The sequence below is a fragment of the Odontesthes bonariensis genome, chromosome 21 (assembly GCF_027942865.1).
Source record: "Odontesthes bonariensis isolate fOdoBon6 chromosome 21, fOdoBon6.hap1, whole genome shotgun sequence".
NCBI classification, from domain to species: Eukaryota; Metazoa; Chordata; class Actinopteri; order Atheriniformes; family Atherinopsidae; genus Odontesthes; species Odontesthes bonariensis.
The window spans coordinates 3733793-3756034 of NC_134526.1; the positions used below are offsets into that span (position 1 = coordinate 3733793).

Consider the following 22242-nt stretch of genomic DNA (forward strand, 5'->3'; position numbering starts at 1 on the left):
TCTTCTTACCCCCTGCTGCGTCCTGTGAGCAGAGTTCCAGCCTCGTTTTGGTGCTGATGAAGGTAGTCCGGCTAGTTGGCTGGGGTTTAAAAAATAAAGCGTTTTGCTTCTCAAAACAATATGCGTTCAACAGAGTAATACATTTGCATCACAAAATGGTTCTCCAGGAAAAAGTCAGACCTCACAATCACTTGGCCCTATTTTCTCTCCCTTCGTATCACTGCCTGCTGCCGCCTGCCGACAGCCGCGCCTGTTACGGTGTTTGCTGCTCGGTCTGCACAGCAGGCAGTGATACGAAGGGAGAGAAAATAGGGCCAAGCGATTGTGAGGTCTGACTTTTTCCTGGAGAACCATTTTGTGATGCAAATGTATTACTCTGTTGAACGCATATTGTTTTGAGAAGCAAGACGCTTTATTTTTTAAACCCCAGCCAACTAGCCGGACTACCTTCATCAACACCAAAACGAGGCTGGAACTCTGCTCACAGGACGCAGCAGGGGGTAAGAAGATGTTCATAAATGATGTTGCTGATATGGGATGTCATACAGCTTCATGTCAAAAGAGGCGAACTGTCCCTTTAACCTGTGGCGCCCATTTTACTCCCGAGTTAAACAGCAAAATAAAACCAACTCATTTCACTTCTGCACCACTCGCACACATAATTCATGTGGAGCAGGAGTAGCTTTGGCCAGCGGGGGAGTCTATAGCGCAGCTTTGACAGACGCTAACTGGCTCTGCTTTATTTTGCTCCTCCAGGAGCTGCAGACTCATTCATCACTTAAACCCACACGCCTTATTTTTACCGTGCAAACACCGGCCGTCATCCATACTTGCAAATTCAGAGGGATGGCACCATCACCGTGGCCAGCGCCTGCTCTGTGTTTCATCCGTCTTTCCTGAGAGCGCGCTGACCTTAAGAGAGGAACGAGGATGGCTGATCTGCTAAGTGAATTATAAAAGGAAAATAAGCTTCTCGTGGTGTGATACAGTTTGCCCTTCGAGTAAAGGTTCACGTGGTGTCCGAAAGTAGTCTGGAATGTTAAGTTTTCAGACAAAAACATCTGCTGTGGCATTACTGTTCGAGGCATGTCGGCTGAAAGTAAATGTATTTATGGTCTGTGTGGATCCACGGCACAAATCAGATTAGTTCTGCCATAAACGGTGAAACTCTGAGATGCCAGTGTCATTTTTGCCCTTTTTGTCTGTCCCTGCTGGCATGTGGCTGTCAATTTTCCTTCCCTCAAGTCATATTCTGAAGCTGGGAGCATGCGGTTATTGCATAAGACTTTGGAGAGACGGTGATTTGTGTCGTGCTCAGAATCACAGTGGTTTTGTGTTAGTTTTACACTTGAGTTTTCTTGTATTTCAGGACTTGGTTTGCTTTCCTTTTCGTGTTTGTTGAGGCACCAGAACTACTTAGTTTTGGTTTAAATCCTCATTAAGTCTTGCAGATGGCTTGTGAGAAAATAAGGAGCCTCGGCAGTTATGTAAAGGCTGAATACAATTATTCCTCGATAAAAGTGGGGTGTATTTCTAACGAGTAGGGCTGGGCAACGATTAAAGTGTTTAATCTAATTAATCACATGATTTCCCTGATTAATCACGATTAATCGCATTTGTACGCAGAATCAAAAAATGAATCCAAAAGTAGCGTATAGCTTTTAGCATTTAGCTTCATTTTAAATGTGCTGCCATATGAATGAAAGTGCCATAACATTTGTTGTGCAAACACACTTTTAACATCAGCATCTTTCTGTAGTTTTTATGTAGAAGCCTCGCTCCACTGTCTGTTTCCTTGAATGACTTGCTGCTATCAGTTGTGTGTTTTGCCTTTAAGTGATATTTTAGACTGGAACTACTACGCTGAGAAGACAATTCAACTTGGCAGTGTTTACAGATGACTTTGGTTCTGTCGACTCCGCCGTCTGGAAGAACTTTAAAATGAAAACGGCCGAGTAAAAGTTCCGTACCCTTCTCCAGGCGGCCCTGTGCTGCGTGTTGTTCCCCCTCTCTCTGCCCCCTGCTTCCTGTCTCTCTGAACTTTCCTATCCATTAAAGCCACAAAAGCCTCAAAAAATCTAATTTATCTGCGTAAAATAATCAACGAGTTACTGCGATAATAACGAGTTAACTCGCCCAGCCCTAGTATAACGAGCACCAAAAATCCAGTGTGCTTCAGTTATAATTAATGTGTCATGGATGGATAGTTTTGAACCTAAAAAACCCAACTTTCTACTGTATAAATCTGACTTTGTGACTCTGTAATCCTGGTCTGAAAGCTCTGTGAGGCTGGCCGCCCCCTCCTGACCTCTCTCCCTCTCTGGGGAGAAGCCTCTCCATCCTCAGAAAATGGAGGGGTCAGGTATCCCGAGCCTGCACGAAGGCCTGTGATCTTATTCATCCTGTCTTCCTGTTGTCCTTGAGAGAAATTCAGCAGTCCTGTGATGTATGAGCGTCTCAGAGTTTCAGACGTCATGGCTAAATCCACTGACTCCGTGCCCCTGACTGCTCCGTGCTCACAGCCGTGAAAACATTTTCTTTCTCTGGTGGCCACTCTTGTTTCCTCAGACCTCTCCCCTGTCATGAGCTGCGTAATAAATTCCTCTTTCCTGTTCTGTGCATTTTCTTTATCAGATGCCCAACAACTACCACCACAGCGGGATGCAGCGGACTGAGATGGATTGGACTGCTGCGCTGGAGGCAGGAGGCAGCATACATCCATACGGGTGCAGGTCAGTAGCTTTGGAAGATCTTAGAAATCTACTCATTTTCCCCTTCGCCTCACCGTCCCACAGCAAATCTTCTGCCGTTATCGCCTCAATTTTAAAGGTGCAGCAGCGTTTCACCATCAGTGGGTGCAGCAACAGGTGTCTGAGGGTTTCTGTGCAGCTTTCTGCCTTCACATGTTGTAGACCAGTGATGCTCACTATGTGTTTTCACCAGAGCCACATTGGCAGCAAAATCAAGGGAAGAACCACTTTTACCACAACATACTAAAGTCCCCTTTGGCAAATATGCATTTCTACATATAAAACATCCCACAAAAGAAACAACACAGCCGATACATTTTTAATTAAGACCACATTTACTTTAATACTGGGATGAGTGGAAGCTGGCCTGCATGTCCTTGACTTTCTTCATGTTGTATTTGTAGTTTGTTGTTGTAATCATAGTGAGACATTCAGGATGAGCATGGTTTTTGTGCTGATTTTTGCCCTTTTTTTTCATTAAAAACCGATCCATTGTGCCTGCATCTCGCGCTGGCTAAAGCAGCTAGCGTGCACTGCGGTCAGGTGTGAGGTGGTTTAAGCGGGCTGCGTTGCCAGGTTTAACAGAGCCCCCTTTAGGAAACACCATTAAGCCTTAATTAATACTTAATAAAAATACTTAATACTACAAAAAACGCAAACTTAATAAAAACACTTAAAGGAGCCATGGCATGAAATTTTCACTTTTTAAGGTTGTTTAACATTAATATGAGTTCCTCTAGCCTGCCTGCGGTCCCCCAGTGGCTAAAAATGACGATAGACCTAAACCATGCACTGGAAATTATTCTCCGCCTTTGGAAATGTGACCATGCAGATGGCCTGATCGGGAAAGCCGCCGCTTATGACGTGGAGGTTGTTTCCACCCAGAGCCAATAAACTGCCTTTCCCCGCCCACAGCTCTTTGGCCAGCTCATTGCTCTGTACATGGATGTAAAAAATCTGTTTAGAGCTCCTGCATCAGAACCTCTAAAGAGCCAGTGGACAGATTTATTTTTTCTGGGAAAGTGACGACAGAACCGAAGAGATTTGTGTATGTGTGCGCCAAACAATTCACCGAAGAATGTTTCCAGAACTTGGGCTAATACCGAGCTGGCCTTGCCGAATGGCTGAAAACTAACCCTGGATCAGTACCAATTCTCTTTGGCCCAACTACAGACCTCGGACAAGTAAGTAATTTAACGCTCTATAATTGTGTTGCTTTCCTGTATTTACAGTATAGTTACATAGCTTGTTACCACAGGAAAGGGTTTGTATCGTTAGCTATGCAGCTAATAGCATCTGCAAGCTCTTATCTCTGCCAACTGGGCTGTTGGAGGTGTTTGCATGCCCATGAGATGGTTAGCTCGCTCATTTTAGACCAAAACCCCCGACTTCAAGCTTCCTGAAGAAGAATGAATCCGCAAATTCAGTGCATTTCATCAGGATAATGATTCATTCATGGTTCCAGAGTCAAAACGGTCAGTCTGTCTGTGTCGTTAGCTCTGCAGCTAATAGCTCGGTCACTGTCGTTAATGTAACGGTAAATAGCATGAGGTATGCGAGTGGACACCTCATCTACTGTAACGCGAGTGTTGTGTACTTATTTGTTGTTTTGATAGCCGTCCTGCTGTTGGTGTTATGGCGCGCACGATATCTGCCTTTCCCCTGATGGAAATGACTCGCGCTACGTGCATCTTTGCAAACCAGAGCAATCAGCTGAGAATGTCAAAATCCTCACTCCTGCTTTCCCCTTCACGCACGCCTTTTTTGCTGTGCCTTGTGTAGCACTTGCTTGATGTTTGACTGTGTTAGGAGAGTTGTTCACTGACTAGTTCGTCATATTGTCAAAGTAAGCTCATTTCAACAGGTTTCGCTAGTTTTACGGCAAAGGGCTGCCGTGCCATCTACGTGCCATAGCGATTCACAAAACATTTGCGCAAGGTACCACGGGCGTAATTAAGGCCACACCCCCACTAAACAGCTCAATCTGGGGGTCCTAAGGAAAGCTCATTTTTGGGACTGGCTGTAATTCTGCACCAAGGCAGAATTTTGGGGAAAAAAACTCAGAGACAGTATTAGGGGACCACTAAAGCCTATAAAAATACATAAAATCCGCCATTTATTTTCATGCCATGGCTCCTTTAATACTGTGCAGTATTCGCTGTGTGTTATTTGATAAATGTATTGTTATTGTCAGCATATTGTTATAAGCTACTATGCGAGTCGCCAATTAAAGCTTGAGGAGCCGCGCAATGAGCATCTCTGTTGTAGAGTTTGGGTTTAATATCCCAAAGAACCGACAGATTAAAGACCTCCGAACTCAGCAGCTTAATTAGCAGGGAGCAGACTGGTGGCGCGGTCCAAATGAGCCGTGGGCATCACCTGAGGCCCAGCTGCAGCTCAAAGTCTGGAGTCACGACTGCCTCGTCAGTGTGCAGAGCGCGTAGCCGAGGCGTGCGCGCTGGTAGGGAATGAAACCGAGCCAGCAGTCATTTACACAAAATGTAAATTTCTTTCTCCACCAGAAGTGAACGCCAGGAGGCAAACGCAGATTTAAGAGTTGAGCAGGCTTGAAATGAGCCCGAAATGTTTGTACATACTCAAAAAGGGCAACGCTTCTGAAGGCGGGGCTAAGAAGTGCTCAGAGGACCTAGAGCTGGAAGCTGAATGTAAATAACGTCTCGCTTTAAGACGCTGCAGACTCTGACCTTGTCATCCTTTAAAAGATTGCCTGACCTCCATTTTAGATCCTCCAATAATTCTGCCTCCTGTTGGTGTGTTTTTTCTTTTTATCTCTGTTGGCCTTCCAGCCGCTGAAAATGAACAGCCTCACTTCCAACACTTTCATGGATTCTGCTGGCCGGCAATTTGTCCAGCCGACTCTGCACAGTTGGCCACAGCGAAACATGCAGATTAAAGTTAAAGGCAACTTTAGTGGGCTTCAGAGTCACGTTATCTCATCCAAAAACACGGGATTTCAGTCTGGGATCGGACCTGTTGTTTGCAGATGATGGTTCGACTCCTGAAAAATCAGCTCCGGTGACTGTTTCTATCATTTTATCTTTAGATTTGTGTATTTATGTTCCCGAGCAGTTGATTAATCGAGCAGTTTCAGTTTATTTACGTGTTCCTTTAGACCCTTAAACCTGCTCGTTTCTGAGTAATATTTAAAAGAGCGATGACGAGGCTGTGAGAAACACACAGCTGTTGGTCAGAACAACAGGACTGAGGAGTGTTTGTGATTTTAAATCCACCTCCAGAGGTCTGCGGGTGCAGGCAGGAGGTCCCAGAGTCACTCGGGTACCTGCTGAGACCTGCTGCAGCGAGTAACTCGTTACAACTTTTATTCATGTTGACTCTGTGCAGCTTTAATTCTCACAGGAGACTAAACACCAGCATTGTTGTGAGAAGAAAGGTGATTATCTTCTAAGCTAATGATTGTAAATTAAATTCAAATATGTGATCATATGATTGATAACAGCAGCTTTACATATATATATATATATACATATATTATATTAGGTAACTTCATTGTTCAGGTTTTCATTTAATTCGTAAACATCTTATTTCTAATTGTTGCTCTTGTATATTTGAGTTGAATTTCAGTCATTCGTGTTGGCTTTTTGGTGAAAGAGATGTTCAGGATGGATGTTAACGATGCAGAGCGTTGATGTATGATACACAAATAATCGAAATTATCTAAACCTAAAATTCCTCTGCAAAAAATCTCTTTCTCAGATGTTCATGAAGTAGGGTTTTTGATTCTCGGGTAAGATGTTTCTGCTAAAAAGTAAAGTAGGAGACCCTGAATGGTGATTTATAGGACACTGAAGAGTATGTGCCATATGATGCTGTATGTTCAGTATTCGCTGCGTTTCACGGGGTGTTCAGGGTAGTTTTTAGTTCCCACGGAAGAGAAAATCTAACAGCCATTGAATGAAAATCTTTGTTTCTGAAGTCTAACAGGTGAAACATGCAGAACTCATGTTTTATTTACTCGTATTTAACATTTTGTGCACAGATGAACACATGCACTGTGTTTGAGTTTAGTTCGATTTGATTTAAAGTAGAGTTAAGAGGTGAAATCTGAAGAATCCTGAAGCCACAGTGATGATGTAAAGCAGTAAAAGTGTGTGAAATGATCCCTGAAGACTGAAGGATGGAGGGGGGGCTCCATCTCTTTCTGTATGCCTCCATGAAGAGTGACTTCTGGCCGTGGCTCTTATCTGCGACATATGTCTGCCTCCGCCACGCCGCAGGAAGCGCCTTGGCAACGCCTCCCTGCGCTGCTGACGTCACTCGGATCTGCGCGGTGACCAGGGACAGAAACACAACTCCCTGGATATTTGCCACCGCTGTAGACTCAAACAGCAGAGAGCTCCATCCATTTTTCACACAGGAAATCCACGTGCCTTGAGTTGTTTTAGAAGAGAAACTATTCCCTCTCGTCTTGGCCTGCCTTTGAGTAGCTTTTAGCTTTAGTGTAGCTGACAGGAGATCTTCTTGTTAACCAAACTGTGAGCACTCTGATTGATGTCTGCTGCAGGTAAGACGGCTCATAAGGACTTAAAAAACAGAATACATATATTATACACAGCCCCATCACCCTCAAACTACATTAAATTCATCTTATGTACAAAACTGAATTACATTTGGAGCAGAGATTTAGTGTCATACAACAGATTAAGTTTATTTTACTAAAGAAAAACATCTGCAGAATGTGCAGTTTTCTGTTTAAATGACATTTAACCTTCAGGTGGAGCCTTTCTTAACTGAAAGCTAAGGGCTGTGCTTTAACCATTGTTCATGAATATTCCTCTGAAGTTGCACCGACTCGCTGCCAGCACCTTGTCTGCTCCCACCCGCCGGCTGCTTTCTGCCACCGTTCAGATCTTTGTCTTCTTCAGTCGAGACAGGTTACGCAATATCTGTGCCGCTGCTTTTAAGATGCAGGACGCGGCGGCGAGTTCAAAAAGCAGAGAAGGCAGACGGGCAAGAAAATAAAATAAAAAAGGAACTGCTCCAGTTTGGAGATGAGCCTCAGGCTCGTGTTCTCTCAAAGACAATCACAGTTTTGTTCTTGTCTGGCTTACGTTTTGTTCACTTAAAGAGGATTTAATCCGTCAAACTGCAGAGTTGGAAGCCTGAAAGGCTGCTTTGAATTTCAGGTCGTAACATCAAACTGGATATATGATGATAGATGAAGTTGTTCCACTGCAGCTGTTAGCCTAAATTCTTTCACATGTGTTCATTTTTACGTTTCATTAAATGTTAGTTTGAGCTCCTCTGCGTGCCTAAATGGAGCCAAATATTAACCAAGCTGTATCAGCTCAGAATGAATGAATGATTGTTTAATTTTTCTTTTGGCACCCCTCACATTGATTTATGCGATGTTTGCACACAGAGCACCTAGCTTGAATAATCTCAAATCTTAGCAAAAAAGTCCATCTGAGCATTTAGCCTTCCCAAGGACAGGAATCAGTTCCTCACCTAATGTAATGTTGTGACTTTCAGAGAGATCAAACTGTGCTTTCAGTGATGTTTATCAGCTCCATCACCTGGGTGTACCCCTGACAGCTCCCCATAAGTCGAATCAACTGGCACCTTCTCAGATTAGCAACAGACTCGGATAAACGCCGCGAGGTAAAGAGGACATAAAAAAAGGGGTAGAGTAGAAGTCGGGTAGCTTTCATCCTACATTCCTGCTATTCAGAGCATCTCTTACAAGAAAAATAGAAACATCGGCTGTGTTCGAAACCGCATACCGCATACTGATCGATCAGACAGTATGCAGAGCGTTTACCCACAATGCATTTCGCTCCTGCCCGAGCCGAAACCAGCCGGCCTGAAGCTGATTTCTCTTAAGCTCTAAACTCTGTAAACTTTAGCAACATTTGAAACATTTTCAGGTGAGAAAGTAGTCGTTTAGATCCCCAATGTGTTGAAAACCTGACAAAATACCGGCTATTTACAATTTTGTTCCCACGAATTCGGCGCTACTAAAGCTAGCCGCAGCGAGCAACGCACTTCCTGTTATTTTCACAAAATAAAATACCCGTTGCCTTTTATCATAGGGAAAGCCATTACCATACAATTGGTGCTTTTGTTTTGAAAACAGGAAGTGAACCTACCCTCGTTGTAGCTAGCTTGAAACTGCCGTTTTGACAGGAAGTGACGATCGGCGACGTCACGTTACGTTGCATCTTGGGTAGTTTGAGTATGAGTAGTAACCTCATGATGCATGCCCAACATTTCAGAGAATCTAGTATGCATCCGGGAACTTCTCTCTTACTAAAACTCGCACACTAACTCAAAAAGTTAGTAGGAGTAGTATGCGGTTTCGAACGCAGCCATAGAAGTACACATGGTCAACAGGGAGCGCTTGATTTATGTCTGCGTTGCGTTGGAGGAGCACATGTTTTAAATATAGGACGATCATGTCCGTTTAAATGTAAGAAAATTGAGATTAACGTTGAGGCTTTAAAAGCTGAACTAACTCACCCAGATAATGAGTTTGGGGCTCAAATTAGCGCCTCATACGTGGTCCAAAGCTTCATAGTTTGGTGCATATTTTCGTATATTAATACAGCTGAATTCCCAATAAAGCTGCTCTGTCACATGTTTTTTTTGCCTCAGAAACAACCCGGTTGCACATAAGTTTTCTCAACCTGAAAGCTAAGAAACCCTAAACACACTCGGTGCTTTATGACCGGTGGGAAACCACATCTAAGCTGTTTGTGGGGTGGACGGAGCCTTGGCTGCAGGAGGACCCAGAGCCGTAAGAAATAATGAAATTATCCGGCCCGGCACGTCAATCAGAAGCCCGGGACCTCAGTGGGTCGCAGAAGATTACGTCTGCATTCCAACAGAGAGCGTTCATATTAATAATGCATGCTTTTACTGCTCTGCAATGCCTCCACTAAGTGGCATTTATTAATGATCTGAACTTTTTTCTGGCTAATTGCTGATGAAGACCAGTGATTCATTCAACACCGGCGAGCTTATTTCTTCCAACGCGTGTTTATTCTCTTAATTTCTTATGATTGATTCGCTCTCTGCCCGTCCTTACGTTGGATTGTTAGTGTGTAAATGAGCAGCAGGAGGTATTAACAGCTGAGTGGCATCCTTCATTACCCCGGAGAAACCCTGCTGATGGCATAATCGCACAACTTCGACTCAAAACTGGATGGATCTGTCTCCGAACCTGTATGAATTAATGAAATCAGCGGGAAGGGTTCTCATTGTTTCTCACTAAAAAGAAAATGCCTCTAGACTCGGTGCTGAAAGATCACGTTAGACTCTAAAGGTTAATCAAATTCTAATCCATTATACAGAGCTGTAGCCGGAGTTTTTGTCCTTCACGTCAGAGTGTGTCACGAGGAAGTTGAGTTTCTGACCAGAGACGAAATGGTAAAACTTATATGTGTGTGTATGTATGTGTGTATATATATATATATATATATATATATATATTCTCAGTTGGTTCTTTTGTGCTTAAAGGTTTATCTCAGCGGTTCTTAACATCGACACCTAAAGTTTGTTGTGGATCTCTCCGGTTTCTCTTTCTCTGACACCCTGAACACTGAAATGTCACCAGAAGAAAAGCCATTTTGAAAGGATTACAGTCTGTCTCTGTGGCTGAGTCTTGTGGAGGTTGTTCATGCCCCTGCAGATGGATCATTACTGCTCAACGCTCAAATCATGGGCGTCAATTGGATATGCCAAGGTATGGCAGTAAATGTTCGTTTTTCTTTTCTTCTTTTTAAAAAAGAAGTTAAGTGTCAATTTGTATTGATTATTCTATTATTTAATACATATAAATGAACTACAAATGAAATTCTGAACAACACAATCAATTGATCTAAGTATCATCTTCCCTTTTGAAATGTGGTATCTCCCAGCCCCCCCTCCCCCTCCCTCCCACGAGCTGACGGAGCCTGGAGGTCAAAGCTGATGTTATTAGCGGGATTTGTTGTTTGCTAATTAATGTAAAATATGAAAAGGAAGCAGAAAACTTTAGATTTATTTATCACCAAATAAAAGGGGCAGGTGATGATGGGTCCAATGTTGCCCCAGCGGCGGAGGAAGGAGGACCAGGTAGTGAAGGCGGGATTCAGGCTGTTAACGAGGCTGTCCACTTCAGCACCTCTGCCGCTAATGCTAATGCTAATGCTAACAGGGAGACGGAGACAGTGATGGGCAGTAGCGTCACTACTTGTAGCGAAGCTACTAGTTTAACTACATTTCCCAGTAGCTTGGCCGTAGCGTCACTACTTTATGTATCGAGTAACGTCCCTGTAGTTAGCTATTTTTTTTGTCAAGTAGTGACGTAGCGTCCACAAAAGCTACAAAATTTCAGGTCATGCCTGAGGAAAACAGCAGTTACCAGCATCACAACATGGTTTTGAACACAATAAAGTGAATGTCTGTTGAACGTCATGCGCAAGCTGCTCCCACTCGCCTGCTAGTGCCGCCTGCATACATACCGGTGTTGTGCCGAATTCGGCACCCCTGCCGTCAGATGCACCCCCTCGCGGGAGCGAGCGTGCACCACTCGTTTGTTCAGAAAGTGAAGCATTTGCAAAAACAAACGCTGGGGAACATACTATTCTACGATTTAATTATTTATGAAGGAAATGGAAGAGAAGAACATCTGTTGCTTTCAGTGATTAAAAGTCTAAAGAGGGCGCCCCTCTTCGTCGGTGGCGTAGTGGGTTGAGCAGCCGCCCCATGTACAGAGGCTACAGTCCTCGCTGCAGCGGGCCCCGGTTCGAGTCCCGCACCGGACGGCCCTTTGCTGCGTGTTGTTCCCCCTCTCTCTGCCCCCTGCTTCCTGTCTCTCTCCAACTGTCTATCCATTAAAGGCATAAAAAAATATTTAAAAAATATTTAAAAAGTCTAAAGAGTGTACCGATGTTCTTCCCAACACAAAATAGCGTTATAGTGAACACAAAACAACACTTTTCTGTTCTGGGAAAATATATACCCCAGCCATAAGTACAAAATGAATGGACTTGATTTTTTCAAAACAAGGTGAATATATTTGACTTGGGGTTTCACAAGACTAAATATGATTCCAGCTTTTATTTGTGTTAACCTGTAGGCTGTGTAGGTCGAAACAATAGCCTTCTGATCCTGAATATCACTGTATGAAAATGTAATTTGATCTATGCCTGATAGACAAGTCATAGCATCTGTGTGTTTCTCACCATTAAAGGACATATTCTCATATTCAATAGCTACTCTTGTTTTTAAGAAATTAAATATTTTTCTTGCTGCTTTATAAGATAAAATACAATAAACCAATCCACCACTAACATATCTGTTATCAGACCTATCAAACTCACACATATATTGGCACCAAATTCATGCAGTTAACAGTACCTAATGCTGAGGTCAAAGAAATAAAATTGTGCTGATGGGGAGCATTTCATGGCAGGCCTTGTGTTCCCTTTCCTGTGATACAGCATGTACCCCCTGCTGAACTCTTACTGTAAAGCTGTCACATGCACTAAACTGACTCTGGTTAAACACACTAGACTTATCTGTCTACTGTGAAAAGCATTTGATGTTTTATTTAATGAAGATATCTGTTATTTTAAATCAATCTGATATTATGTCGGTACAATGTAGCTTCTGATGTAGTGAACTACTTTCCCCCACATTTTTGTAGCTTAGCTCACTACATTTCTAGTGGTGGTAGCTTTGGTCCCACATCCACAGGAAGGCGGCCATTTTGGATGGAAGGTGCGTTTTGGTGCCATTTTTGACCGATTCCACGCCTTGCATATGATCGAACTCGTCCTACAGATTTAATGCTACAAGCTTCAAACTTGGCCAGGTTACTCTTAAGACATGGGGGGAAGAAATCATGGGGAAACTTTTTCAAAACTTAAAGGGCGTGGGCGTGGCGACGCCTTAAAGTTCGATGACTTGCCATCACTCGCCACAAAAAATTAAGTCGCTTATAACTCCCACATACATTATCCAATCTGTCCCAAACTTCATACGGTGAATGCTGGACCCAGCCTGAACACGTACATATTATTATAGTGACATCTGCCTATAGCGCCACCTGCTGGTGGTTGGAAACATCTTTTTTTTTTTTCCCCCACACCTCGCATTTGATCGAAATCCTCCTACAGATTTAATGGTAACAGCTCCAAACTTGACCAAGTTACTCTTAAGACGAAAAAATCATGGAGAAACCTTTCCAAACTCTGAACGGTGTGAGCGTGGCCAGGCGGTGAACGCTCAAAAATGCAGTTTAACCGTTTATGTGTGGAACAGTTCTGGTTTTGGACTACATGAAGTGACACTAAAACCCGATTGGCCCCGCCCTTAAACCCCGCCCCCTACTGACCTTGTATGGCAGGACGACAGCAGAACCTCCGCTGATGCCCACAATCGGAACAGCCGTCTGAGTGGAAATGAAGTCCAGGATCTGCGCGACGGCCTCGGAGCCCACGTTGTCCTCAAAGACCACGCCATGAACGCGGTTGGTCGAGAGAGTGTCACAGATGCGTGTAAGCAGCGCCCGTGGGTTGGTGTTGTTGACCAGCACAGTGATGGGGTTCACTTCCAGAGGCAGGTCCATGAAGTTTTCCCGACTCAGACGCCCCTTGATCTCCGTTTGGTAGGCCGGGCCGCTGAACACCACCGCAACGTTCACAGAGGGCGTGGGGACCCCGAAGGGCCGGCCCGGACAGCAGGGGATGGTGCAGAACAGCAGCAGCAGCGGCCACCACGGGGAGTCGCTCCAGCAGCCTAGACGAACGCCCATCTCAGTCACCTTCTGCCTGGAGGAGGGGTCAGAGTGGAGGGTTGACATATTAGATCGTGTTTTGTTAAAATCGATAAATCTTTTATTTTGAAACAGGAAATACATGTCACATTTCAGGTGACTCATGGGCTGTGTTCGAAACCGCCTACTACTCCTACTAACTTCAACTTTTTTTAAGTTCCCGGATGCATACTAGATTCTCTGAAATGTTTGGTATGCATCATGAGGTTACTACTCATACTCAAACTACCCAAGATGCCGTATACTTCTACTACTCCTACTAACTTTTTGAGTAAGTAAGCAAGTTTGAGTAAGCGAGAAGTTCCCGGATGCATACTAGATTCTCTGAAATGTTGGGTATGCATCATGAGGTTACTACTCATACTCAAACTACCCAAGATGCAACGTAACGTGACGTCGCCGATCGTCATTTCCTGTCAAAACGGCAGTTTCAAGCTAGCTACAACGAGGGTAGGTTCACTTCCTGTTTTCAAAACAAAAGCACCAATTGTATGGTAATGGCTTTCCCTATGATAAAAGGCAACGGGTATTTTATTTTGTTAAAATAACCGGAAGTGCGTTGCTCACTGCGGCTAGCTTTAGTAGCGCCGAATTCGTGGGAACAAAATAGTAAATAGACGGTATTTTGTCAGGTTTTCAACACGTTGGGGATCTAAACGACTACTTTCTCTCCTGAAAATGTTTCAAATGTTGCTAAAGTTTACAGAGTTTAGAGCTTAAGGGAAATCAGCTTCAGGCCGGCTGATTTCGGCTCGGGCAGGAGCGAAATGCATTGTGGGTAAACACTCTGCATACTGTCTGATAGATGAGTATGCGGTATGTAGTAGGCGGTTTCGAACACAGCCATTGTGTTTTGCTACAATCTGTAAATCTTTTATTTTGAAACAGGAAATACATGTCACATTTCAGGTGACTCATTTCCTTGCTTATAACCAGGAAGTGAGGAGAAGCATGCTTCAGAGGTGCGGTTTTTGTTAGTTTTTTCTACCCTGTTGAACCTGCATCTTATGCCCTTTGATGGCATCGTTGGTATGAATCAAGTAGTTTTATTGTTATAAATGATCGCAGATTCACAGATTATTTATGCAGGAAGTCTATTGAGTCATTATAGTTACTGTTACTGTTGTTAAAATTCACATAAGGGAAGAAATGTGAATAAATAGTTGATTATACGTTAAAATATATTAAAATACAATGGTTTTGCAGGTAAAAAAAAGGTAATAAATACATGAAAGGTAGCAGTTAAAAACAAGCACTTTAGTTGATTTAAGAATCAGTGTATTTACATGGTGTGTGTGTGTGTGTAAGTATAATGAGGAAGCAATTTTATTTGTATTCATTGTGTCTTTGTGTGTTTTAGTTTTACTCTTTCTTACGTCATTAAACCTGTGGACAACTGTCTCCAGAGTCGTGATGTCAGGAAGGAGTTTGTCTAACTGTGTTGCCTGATTTTAAATTCATTTAAATGATTTTATTTGTTTCTCTTTATATTATTTTATGTATTTTTAATGCTTCTTGCACTCCCTGCTGCAATGCTTTTATTTTATGTAAAGCACTTTGAACTGTTTGTACATGAAATGTGCTATACAAATAAATTTGATTTGATTTGATAACTGCTAAGGTGCATCACAGCACATATACTGAGACTAGCTCATGTCCTATGAAATGTTGCGATAACACTCAGTAATCCCGTCCGGTCAGAGTTTTTGGTAAGTGACCTTTAATCTTCGACTCTGCTCAGCGTGCAGGTCCGCCTGCCATGAGTGGGGCAGTATAAGAGCCCATTAAGGCAGCGCAGAGTGGTATTTTTAGTGTGTTCACGTACAACACGGGACTGCGGCCAGGCTGCTGCGTCTTAGGGCGGCAGCTGCCACCCTGCTGTTGTTGTACTCCGAGGTCCAACACAACAGATGGTGTCCAGTGTTTAATGCAACAAACGGAGAACAAGGGGATTTAAACATTTCCCTCTCGTGACATTACTTTTGATGCTGTTACTGAAATTGTCATCAGTCCAAGGCACTCAAAAATAATCGGTCTTCACGCATATACCTTTTTTATGTGCTTTGAAACCGACATTTTAAAGGAAAAGTAGCGATTCTGAACTGAATTTTAACCAGGTCTTCTACCCTATCTTAAAGATAATGGAGGAACTCTTTGGCAGTGTTAGTTTGCTGTTCACATTGTAGCCAGACAGCAGAGCGTGTTGAGCTGTCAGACAGACTTAGGCTCTTTAGCTCGTTGTCAGATCTGTCACAGTCGTGTTGGTCGCCCTGAGGGAGTGCTGCACACTGGTCCCCTGTCACAGAGATCTGATCCAGCATGTGATGGCATCCCAGTGGGGTGAATATATTGTAATCCTTTGGTAATCCCTGCCAGGCGTCATGGCCCGCAGCTTGATTGTAGTGTATGAACTTATCAAGAGATTTTGGCTGCTGCACAAGTGCAGCTGTGTTGGTGCGGTTCTGTTTTACTGCCTGTTTGGGCCTCGGCAGTTAACTCCTGGAAAACATTGCGTGCAGATGGTGAAGGAGCACGCATGCTTGTTTGGTGCGTCTCCAGAATACTTATTAATGCATGTCACAGCTTCAAATGCAAATTAGAGGCGTTGTGCACGTGGGAGGCTGTTCATACCGTAGTGCTTAGGGTTGCAAAATTCACGGAATTTTGAAAGACGGAAACTTTCCATGGGAATTTAAGGGAATTAACAGGAATTAATGGGAATTTATGGGAATTAATTGGGAATTTTCAAAATTGAAGGTTAACTCTTCTAGGGAACTTAAATATAGTTGTATATTAAGTATATTTTAGCATAATCATGAGGCCCTTGCACCTGTAGCCTGTTGATGAGGCCCAGGAAGAGTCTATTGACTGAGCAAAAATGCAGAGGATTGCTCGAAGGAAGATTTGCATGTTTAATGGGACGTTTTGGAGGAAGAGTGGCATTTTTCATTTAACATTTTGAATGGGACTTTGTGGAGATTTTTGGATTGGGGGGGGGGGGGGCATTTTTGACTGAGTGGGGTTAGGGGATGGGTAATATTGAACCCAACACTCCTGTTTTTGTTCATCCATGAAACAAGTAATTAGAACGTGTTCTACTCTACTTACAAATAAATCTGTTGAAATATCTGCTGAAAACTAGCCTGATAAACCAGCCTAAATGGATTGGATGTCTAATTTAGTCTGGCACCGATCAATGGATACAACGGAACATTGTTGATGAGCACAACCCGTTGTCTTTCAAACCGCGTCTGTGCCTATAGGCCAACGCTCTGACCAATCAGCGCAACTGACTGTGACGTAGTAAGCGCGACAGAAAGCTTTGGTGGGAGGGGACTCTTCCAAAACTGATGCCAAGCACAGATTCTATAATAGGACAGATACGCCACTCGCGGTGCATTTCCGGTTTCCAACGAGGCTATTTCGGTTGCAGTTCCACCCTCTTCCACGTGGGGCGCCCAATTTTGGAGACCAGAATGAATGGAGTCCTATGGAGCTATACGCCCTTTCGTGCCCTTATCTCAAGATATAATTTTTTCTCTAGTAATTCGAATGTTGTTTTCGAAAGAGGGTGTTTAGAAAATACCCATGGCTGAGTTTTAGATTTTTAGAGCCACTCATTTGCTTAAAAAAAGGATTTGAAGTGTATATGACGTCATACATAGCTGGTCGACCAGCTGTCATTAGCACAATGCTAGCGCGTGGTGGACAACAAGAAGCCAACCTGTAAGAAATCAAAGGGATATATGTACTCGTTCAGTAGATTTTTGACTTGAAACCCATGTTGAGCTCTCAGAAACTACATTAAAATCTGAGCGCTCTTGAGGAGACTTAGGTGAAACTGACCATTTGTAGCATCTAGCTCCATTGGGCCCCATTCATTCTGGTCTCCACCGACGCCCCCAGTGGAATTCTGGTGGAACTGCAGCCAAAAAGCCGGTACAATGGGGCTTAATACAGAGTGGCAAGGCTGTTCGTTATAATGGCTGTGTGCCAAGGCTGAATCAAACGAGCACTGTTCCATTGCCGCCGCCATCTTTCTTGTTGTACTTTCGCTTGTCTATGTTTGCTTCCACTGCCCAACGTCGCACTGCTCTGTCGTCACTCCCTCAAAACCCCGCACCAGAACCCTATGGCCCGCCCGCGTTGATTCAAAACACATCTCTGCGTTGTGATTGGTTTAGTTGCCATCTGCCAGATTCAGGGTAGTATTTTCAAAATGACAAGTGGATCGAGGCCAGACCCAACCGCAGGCAAAACATTTTGCCGTCCAGCAGTTGGCGCTGGTTTTCCAGGCTAGCTGAAAACATTTTGTATGGATGTTTTCTTATGACTTTTGTTTATATTTATGCTTGGATATAATATATTCCCAGTTAGTTCTCCTAAATTCCCATTAGTTCCCATAATTCCCATGGAAAGTTTCCAATATGGAATATATCCAAAATTCCCAAGCTTAACTTCCTATGGAAATTTACCGGAAATTTTCCGCCCCTTTGCAACCCTAGTGGTGCTTCAGCATGTAAATGCTGCCTTATTTGTCTTTATTTAAGTGGATTAGTCCACACAATTAGAAGACATCCTGCACCCTCCTTTCAGTTGGAGTGACAGAGTTACGGTTTAATGTTTTTGGATGAAAATCAACGTAATAAACACGATCAGCACACAAGTTGTATAGTTGTTGCATAGATAGTTGCTGCTGAAGTTAAATTTGAGAGTCAGAAGTAGGGCTGGGTATCGTGGCCAATTTCCTAAATCGATTCGATTTCGATTCACAAGGTCCTGAATCGATTAATCACGATTCAGTTCAATTCAATCTGCTCTTAAATAATGAAAATGGCTCAACTGTTTTACAAAATACTAATGTATTTTATTTTATCTATTATTTTCACCATAAACAACAGGTTTTAAGTGCAAACTTGTGAATTGGACAGTTTAAACTTCAGCTGTGAACACAACCGTCTCAAAAGTGCCGTTTTAAAACTATAAAGGAATTGCAAGTGAAAGTGTACTTGAACTACATCATTCCATCTCTGCAAATTGCATTAAGGCATTGTTTCTTAATGTGCAAAAATGATAATAATAATGGCAACAAAACTAAAATTAAACTTAAACGATCTAAAGTCAAATCCTGTTATTGTGACTTTTTTCTCACTTGGTTATTGTGAGATTCTTGTGCAGGAAAATGAGCTCCACTGTTGCATCACGCACTACTGGGGTTAACTTCATGAAAAAATAAAACATAAAAATCGATCTCATGCCCTACAAATCGATGATCCAAAAGTCGATTTAATCGATTTTTATTTTACCCAGCCCTAGTCAGAAGTGAAATGTTTGACAGGTTTCAGGGGAGGAAGGAGAACATACGCAGATACCAGTGCTCATGTTACCAAACATCCAGTTAAGTCTGGACGGTCACACATTACTGAGGTCATTGTGTTTGGCAACAAAGAGAAGAGGTTTGCTGTCAGTAAACACCTTGAGTTAAGTCCGGAACCTCGGCGTGCTGATAGACTCAGACCTGACCTTCAACTATCATATCAAATCAGTCACCAAATCAGCCTTTTATCAACTTAAGAACATATCAAGGATGAAGGGTTTCATGTCCCAAACAGATCAGGAGAAGCTGATTCATGCTACATGCTAATGCTAACGATCTTCTGACTGGACTCCCCCAAAAGAGTCTCAAACAGCTGCAGCCCGAGTTTTAACCAGAACAAAGAGATCACATCACATCACCCCAGTTCTCAAGTCTTTACATCGGCTCCCGGTCAGATGCAGAATAGATTTTAAAGTTCTGCTATGGTTTAGGTCCAGAACACATGAATGACATGCTGGTAGAGTATAAACCCAGCAGAGCTCTGAGATCTGCTGACTCAGGTCAGATAGTGGAGCCCAGAGTTCAAACTGGACCCGGTGAAGCAGCTTTTAGCTGTTATGCTGCACACAACTGGAACAAACTACCAGCAGAACTGAAATCAGCCACAACTGTAAGCACTTTAAATCCAGGTTAAAAACATTTCTCTTTCCGTCTGCTTATGGTTGAGTTCCTTTAAATCATTTTAAAGCATAATGCTATAAATCCTCTTAATTGTTTTCTTCTTTGATTGCTTTTAACTGTGTGTTTTAATTTTTTATTCTATTTTTTTATTCACTTTAAATTTCTTTTTTTATGCTGCTTTATGCTGTTACCTTATAAAGGTATATATATATATATATATATATATATATATATATATATATAAAGATGCCTTGCCTTACCTGTGTCATCTAAAGAAATACGTACATTTACCAGGTTTTTAAGTGATTTTGAGGGCAGATTCTTTTCTACTCGTATATCATGTTTTCAGGCTGACAGCTCTGAAACTAAAGAGATCTTTGGCCCACATTTTATTTCATGTTGTAGCTCAGATGCAGGCAGGCTTTGTAGATGTGTTGTGTTCAGACTTCACTCTGACTTTGAGGGTCTGGCATCACTGTCTTACATCATCTGTTGGTTTCAGAGAAGGATACAGGTGCATCCTCCTGCGTTGTTTGGACTACAGTGAGTCACCTGGTGATCCAGGAAGTGCTCCATCATTGTTGAATTATGTTAACACTCAATTAACGCTCAGTTTGGCACTCCATAGTGACAAAGTAACAGAGCTGCTTTCTTTTTATGGAAAGTCGATTCATCGTTTGTTTAATATGCCGCCTGCAAAAAAGGGAAAGAACCACCTGGTTTTAACTGAGCACATTTGTAAAAGCTTCCCAGTGGAAAAGCACTGCAGTGATTAATATGTTTAAGCTTTCAGTGAGTTATTTAACCCTGACTGACGCAGGGAGCAACGACCTGTGGTGGTGGAAGAGATGTCCCTCTGTTTCAGAATATTCTGACATCTACAGAACATCATATCAGATGAATCTGGAGACATCTCTGTGCACATGGGCTGAGAGTTAATATTTGATGGCTGTAATCTCAGGCAGCCCTCAGGCAGCTCTGCATTAAAAACAGACCTGATTCTGTCCTGGAAATCCCTGCATGGGCTCAGGAACACTTCCAGGAATCATTGTCTGTGAGCACAGCTCAGCGGGCCATGCGGGTTAAAGCTCTGTCATGCAGAGAAGAAGCCAGATGTGAACATGATCCAGGAACTCTGCCGTCTTCTCCGGACCACAGCTCATTTAAAATGGGCAAAGTGGGGAACTGTTCGGTGGTCTGATGGATCAAAATGGACCCTGCGTCCTTCAGACTAAAGAGGAGAGATCCAGCTTGGTGTCAGCTCTCAGTTTAAAACCTCTGGAACTGGAAACATGCACATCTGGAAAGGCTCCATCAATGCTGAAAGGTATAAACAGGTTTTAGAGCAACATCTGCTCCCTTCTTCAGGGAAGGCCTTGCTTATTTCAGCACATCCTGCATCTATTCCAACAGCTTCGTAGTAGAAGAGTCTGAAGAGCTGCTGGACTGTCCAGATGTTCAACATGTGTGAACAACATGAAAGTCTATAAGATCTGCAAATGATCATGTTCTGTTTCACACAGCGTCTCAGCTGTTTCTGAACTGGGATTGTGCACCGACTAACCAGAGTTTCTCCTCCCAAGATGGCTGCACCAGGGTATTCAATCCACTTAAATAGTTTATAATTGATTCAGGGAGCGCGAGACATCATTTTCACAGACTTTTAACTCCTTTGAGAATCTTTGGGAAGTGCTGGGGAAAAATAATGCAGCAAAATATGACTTTATTTCTTCTGTAGTATAATACCGACCCAAAGAGCAAACTTTGTGGCTGTATCTAAAGCAAATAAACAGTTTTCCTCATTTTCACATAATATGAATATATTAAGATTCATAGTGTGAAACATTGTAGATGGTTTCCACTTTTCACTAATTTCACATTTCATCCATGAATATTGCACCTTGCACTGCGTAGAAATCTTCAAAAAGTAAAGCCGCCGGGGCTGCTGTCCAAGTTGGAGAGGAAAATGATGTGTGGATAATTCTCAGAATGTCATTATAACAGGCCCCGAGCACAGGGACATTAACCACAGACACATTTAACTGTTGCAAGGCATCAAAATGCACTTTTCAGTATCTGACTGAAATGTGTCTCACTACACCTGCTCAGGCAAGTTAGAGCTATTTACACTGCCGTTTATTTCTTTATTTCAAGGTTCTTATAAAGACTTGAATCATGGCGAATATTCAAAAGTCTCATTTCTAGATTTTTTTAGATTTATAGACTGATAAATGAGCGGAAAGTGACAATAACAATGATAAAGGTCAGATTAAAACTCAATGAAAATTACTTGTCAATTTCACTATTTTGCAGATGACGTACACATTTATTTTCCTTTAAACCCAAGAAAAGTGTGTGACTTTAGAATGACATTAGGTCATGAATGAACTTAAACTTCCTGAAACGATTCCTGATGAAACTATTTTTGCTTCGATGCTTCAGTGGTCGCTTTGTTTCACATGGACGGTAGTTACTGTTGCACAGCTTGATTTGTTAGCTTAGCACGATAGCACAACGTAAATGCTACAGCATCTCAGCAGAAAGCAGCCAATTCACATATCGAGTCCACTGAGTGGAACGAACACAAGGGAACATTTCACGTGAGCATTTTAATGGAAATCAGTCGGCTTGTTAGCTGAGAAGGAAGCTAGCAGAGAACAGAAAGAAGCTAGCCGAGAACAGAAAGAAGCTAG

The 22242-nt window shown here is 42.7% G+C and overlaps 1 protein-coding gene across 1 annotated transcript in view; it reads right to left on the reverse strand.

Annotated features, from left to right (window-relative positions):
- Positions 1–22242, reverse strand: part of grin2ca (glutamate receptor, ionotropic, N-methyl D-aspartate 2Ca) — an 86231-nt gene that overhangs the window by 49391 nt on the left and 14598 nt on the right. The window contains exon 2 of the mRNA XM_075454764.1: positions 13111–13546. Within this exon, the coding sequence (XP_075310879.1) occupies positions 13111–13530 (420 nt within the window). The 5' untranslated portion in view covers positions 13531–13546. The remainder of the gene's footprint in view (positions 1–13110; positions 13547–22242) is intronic.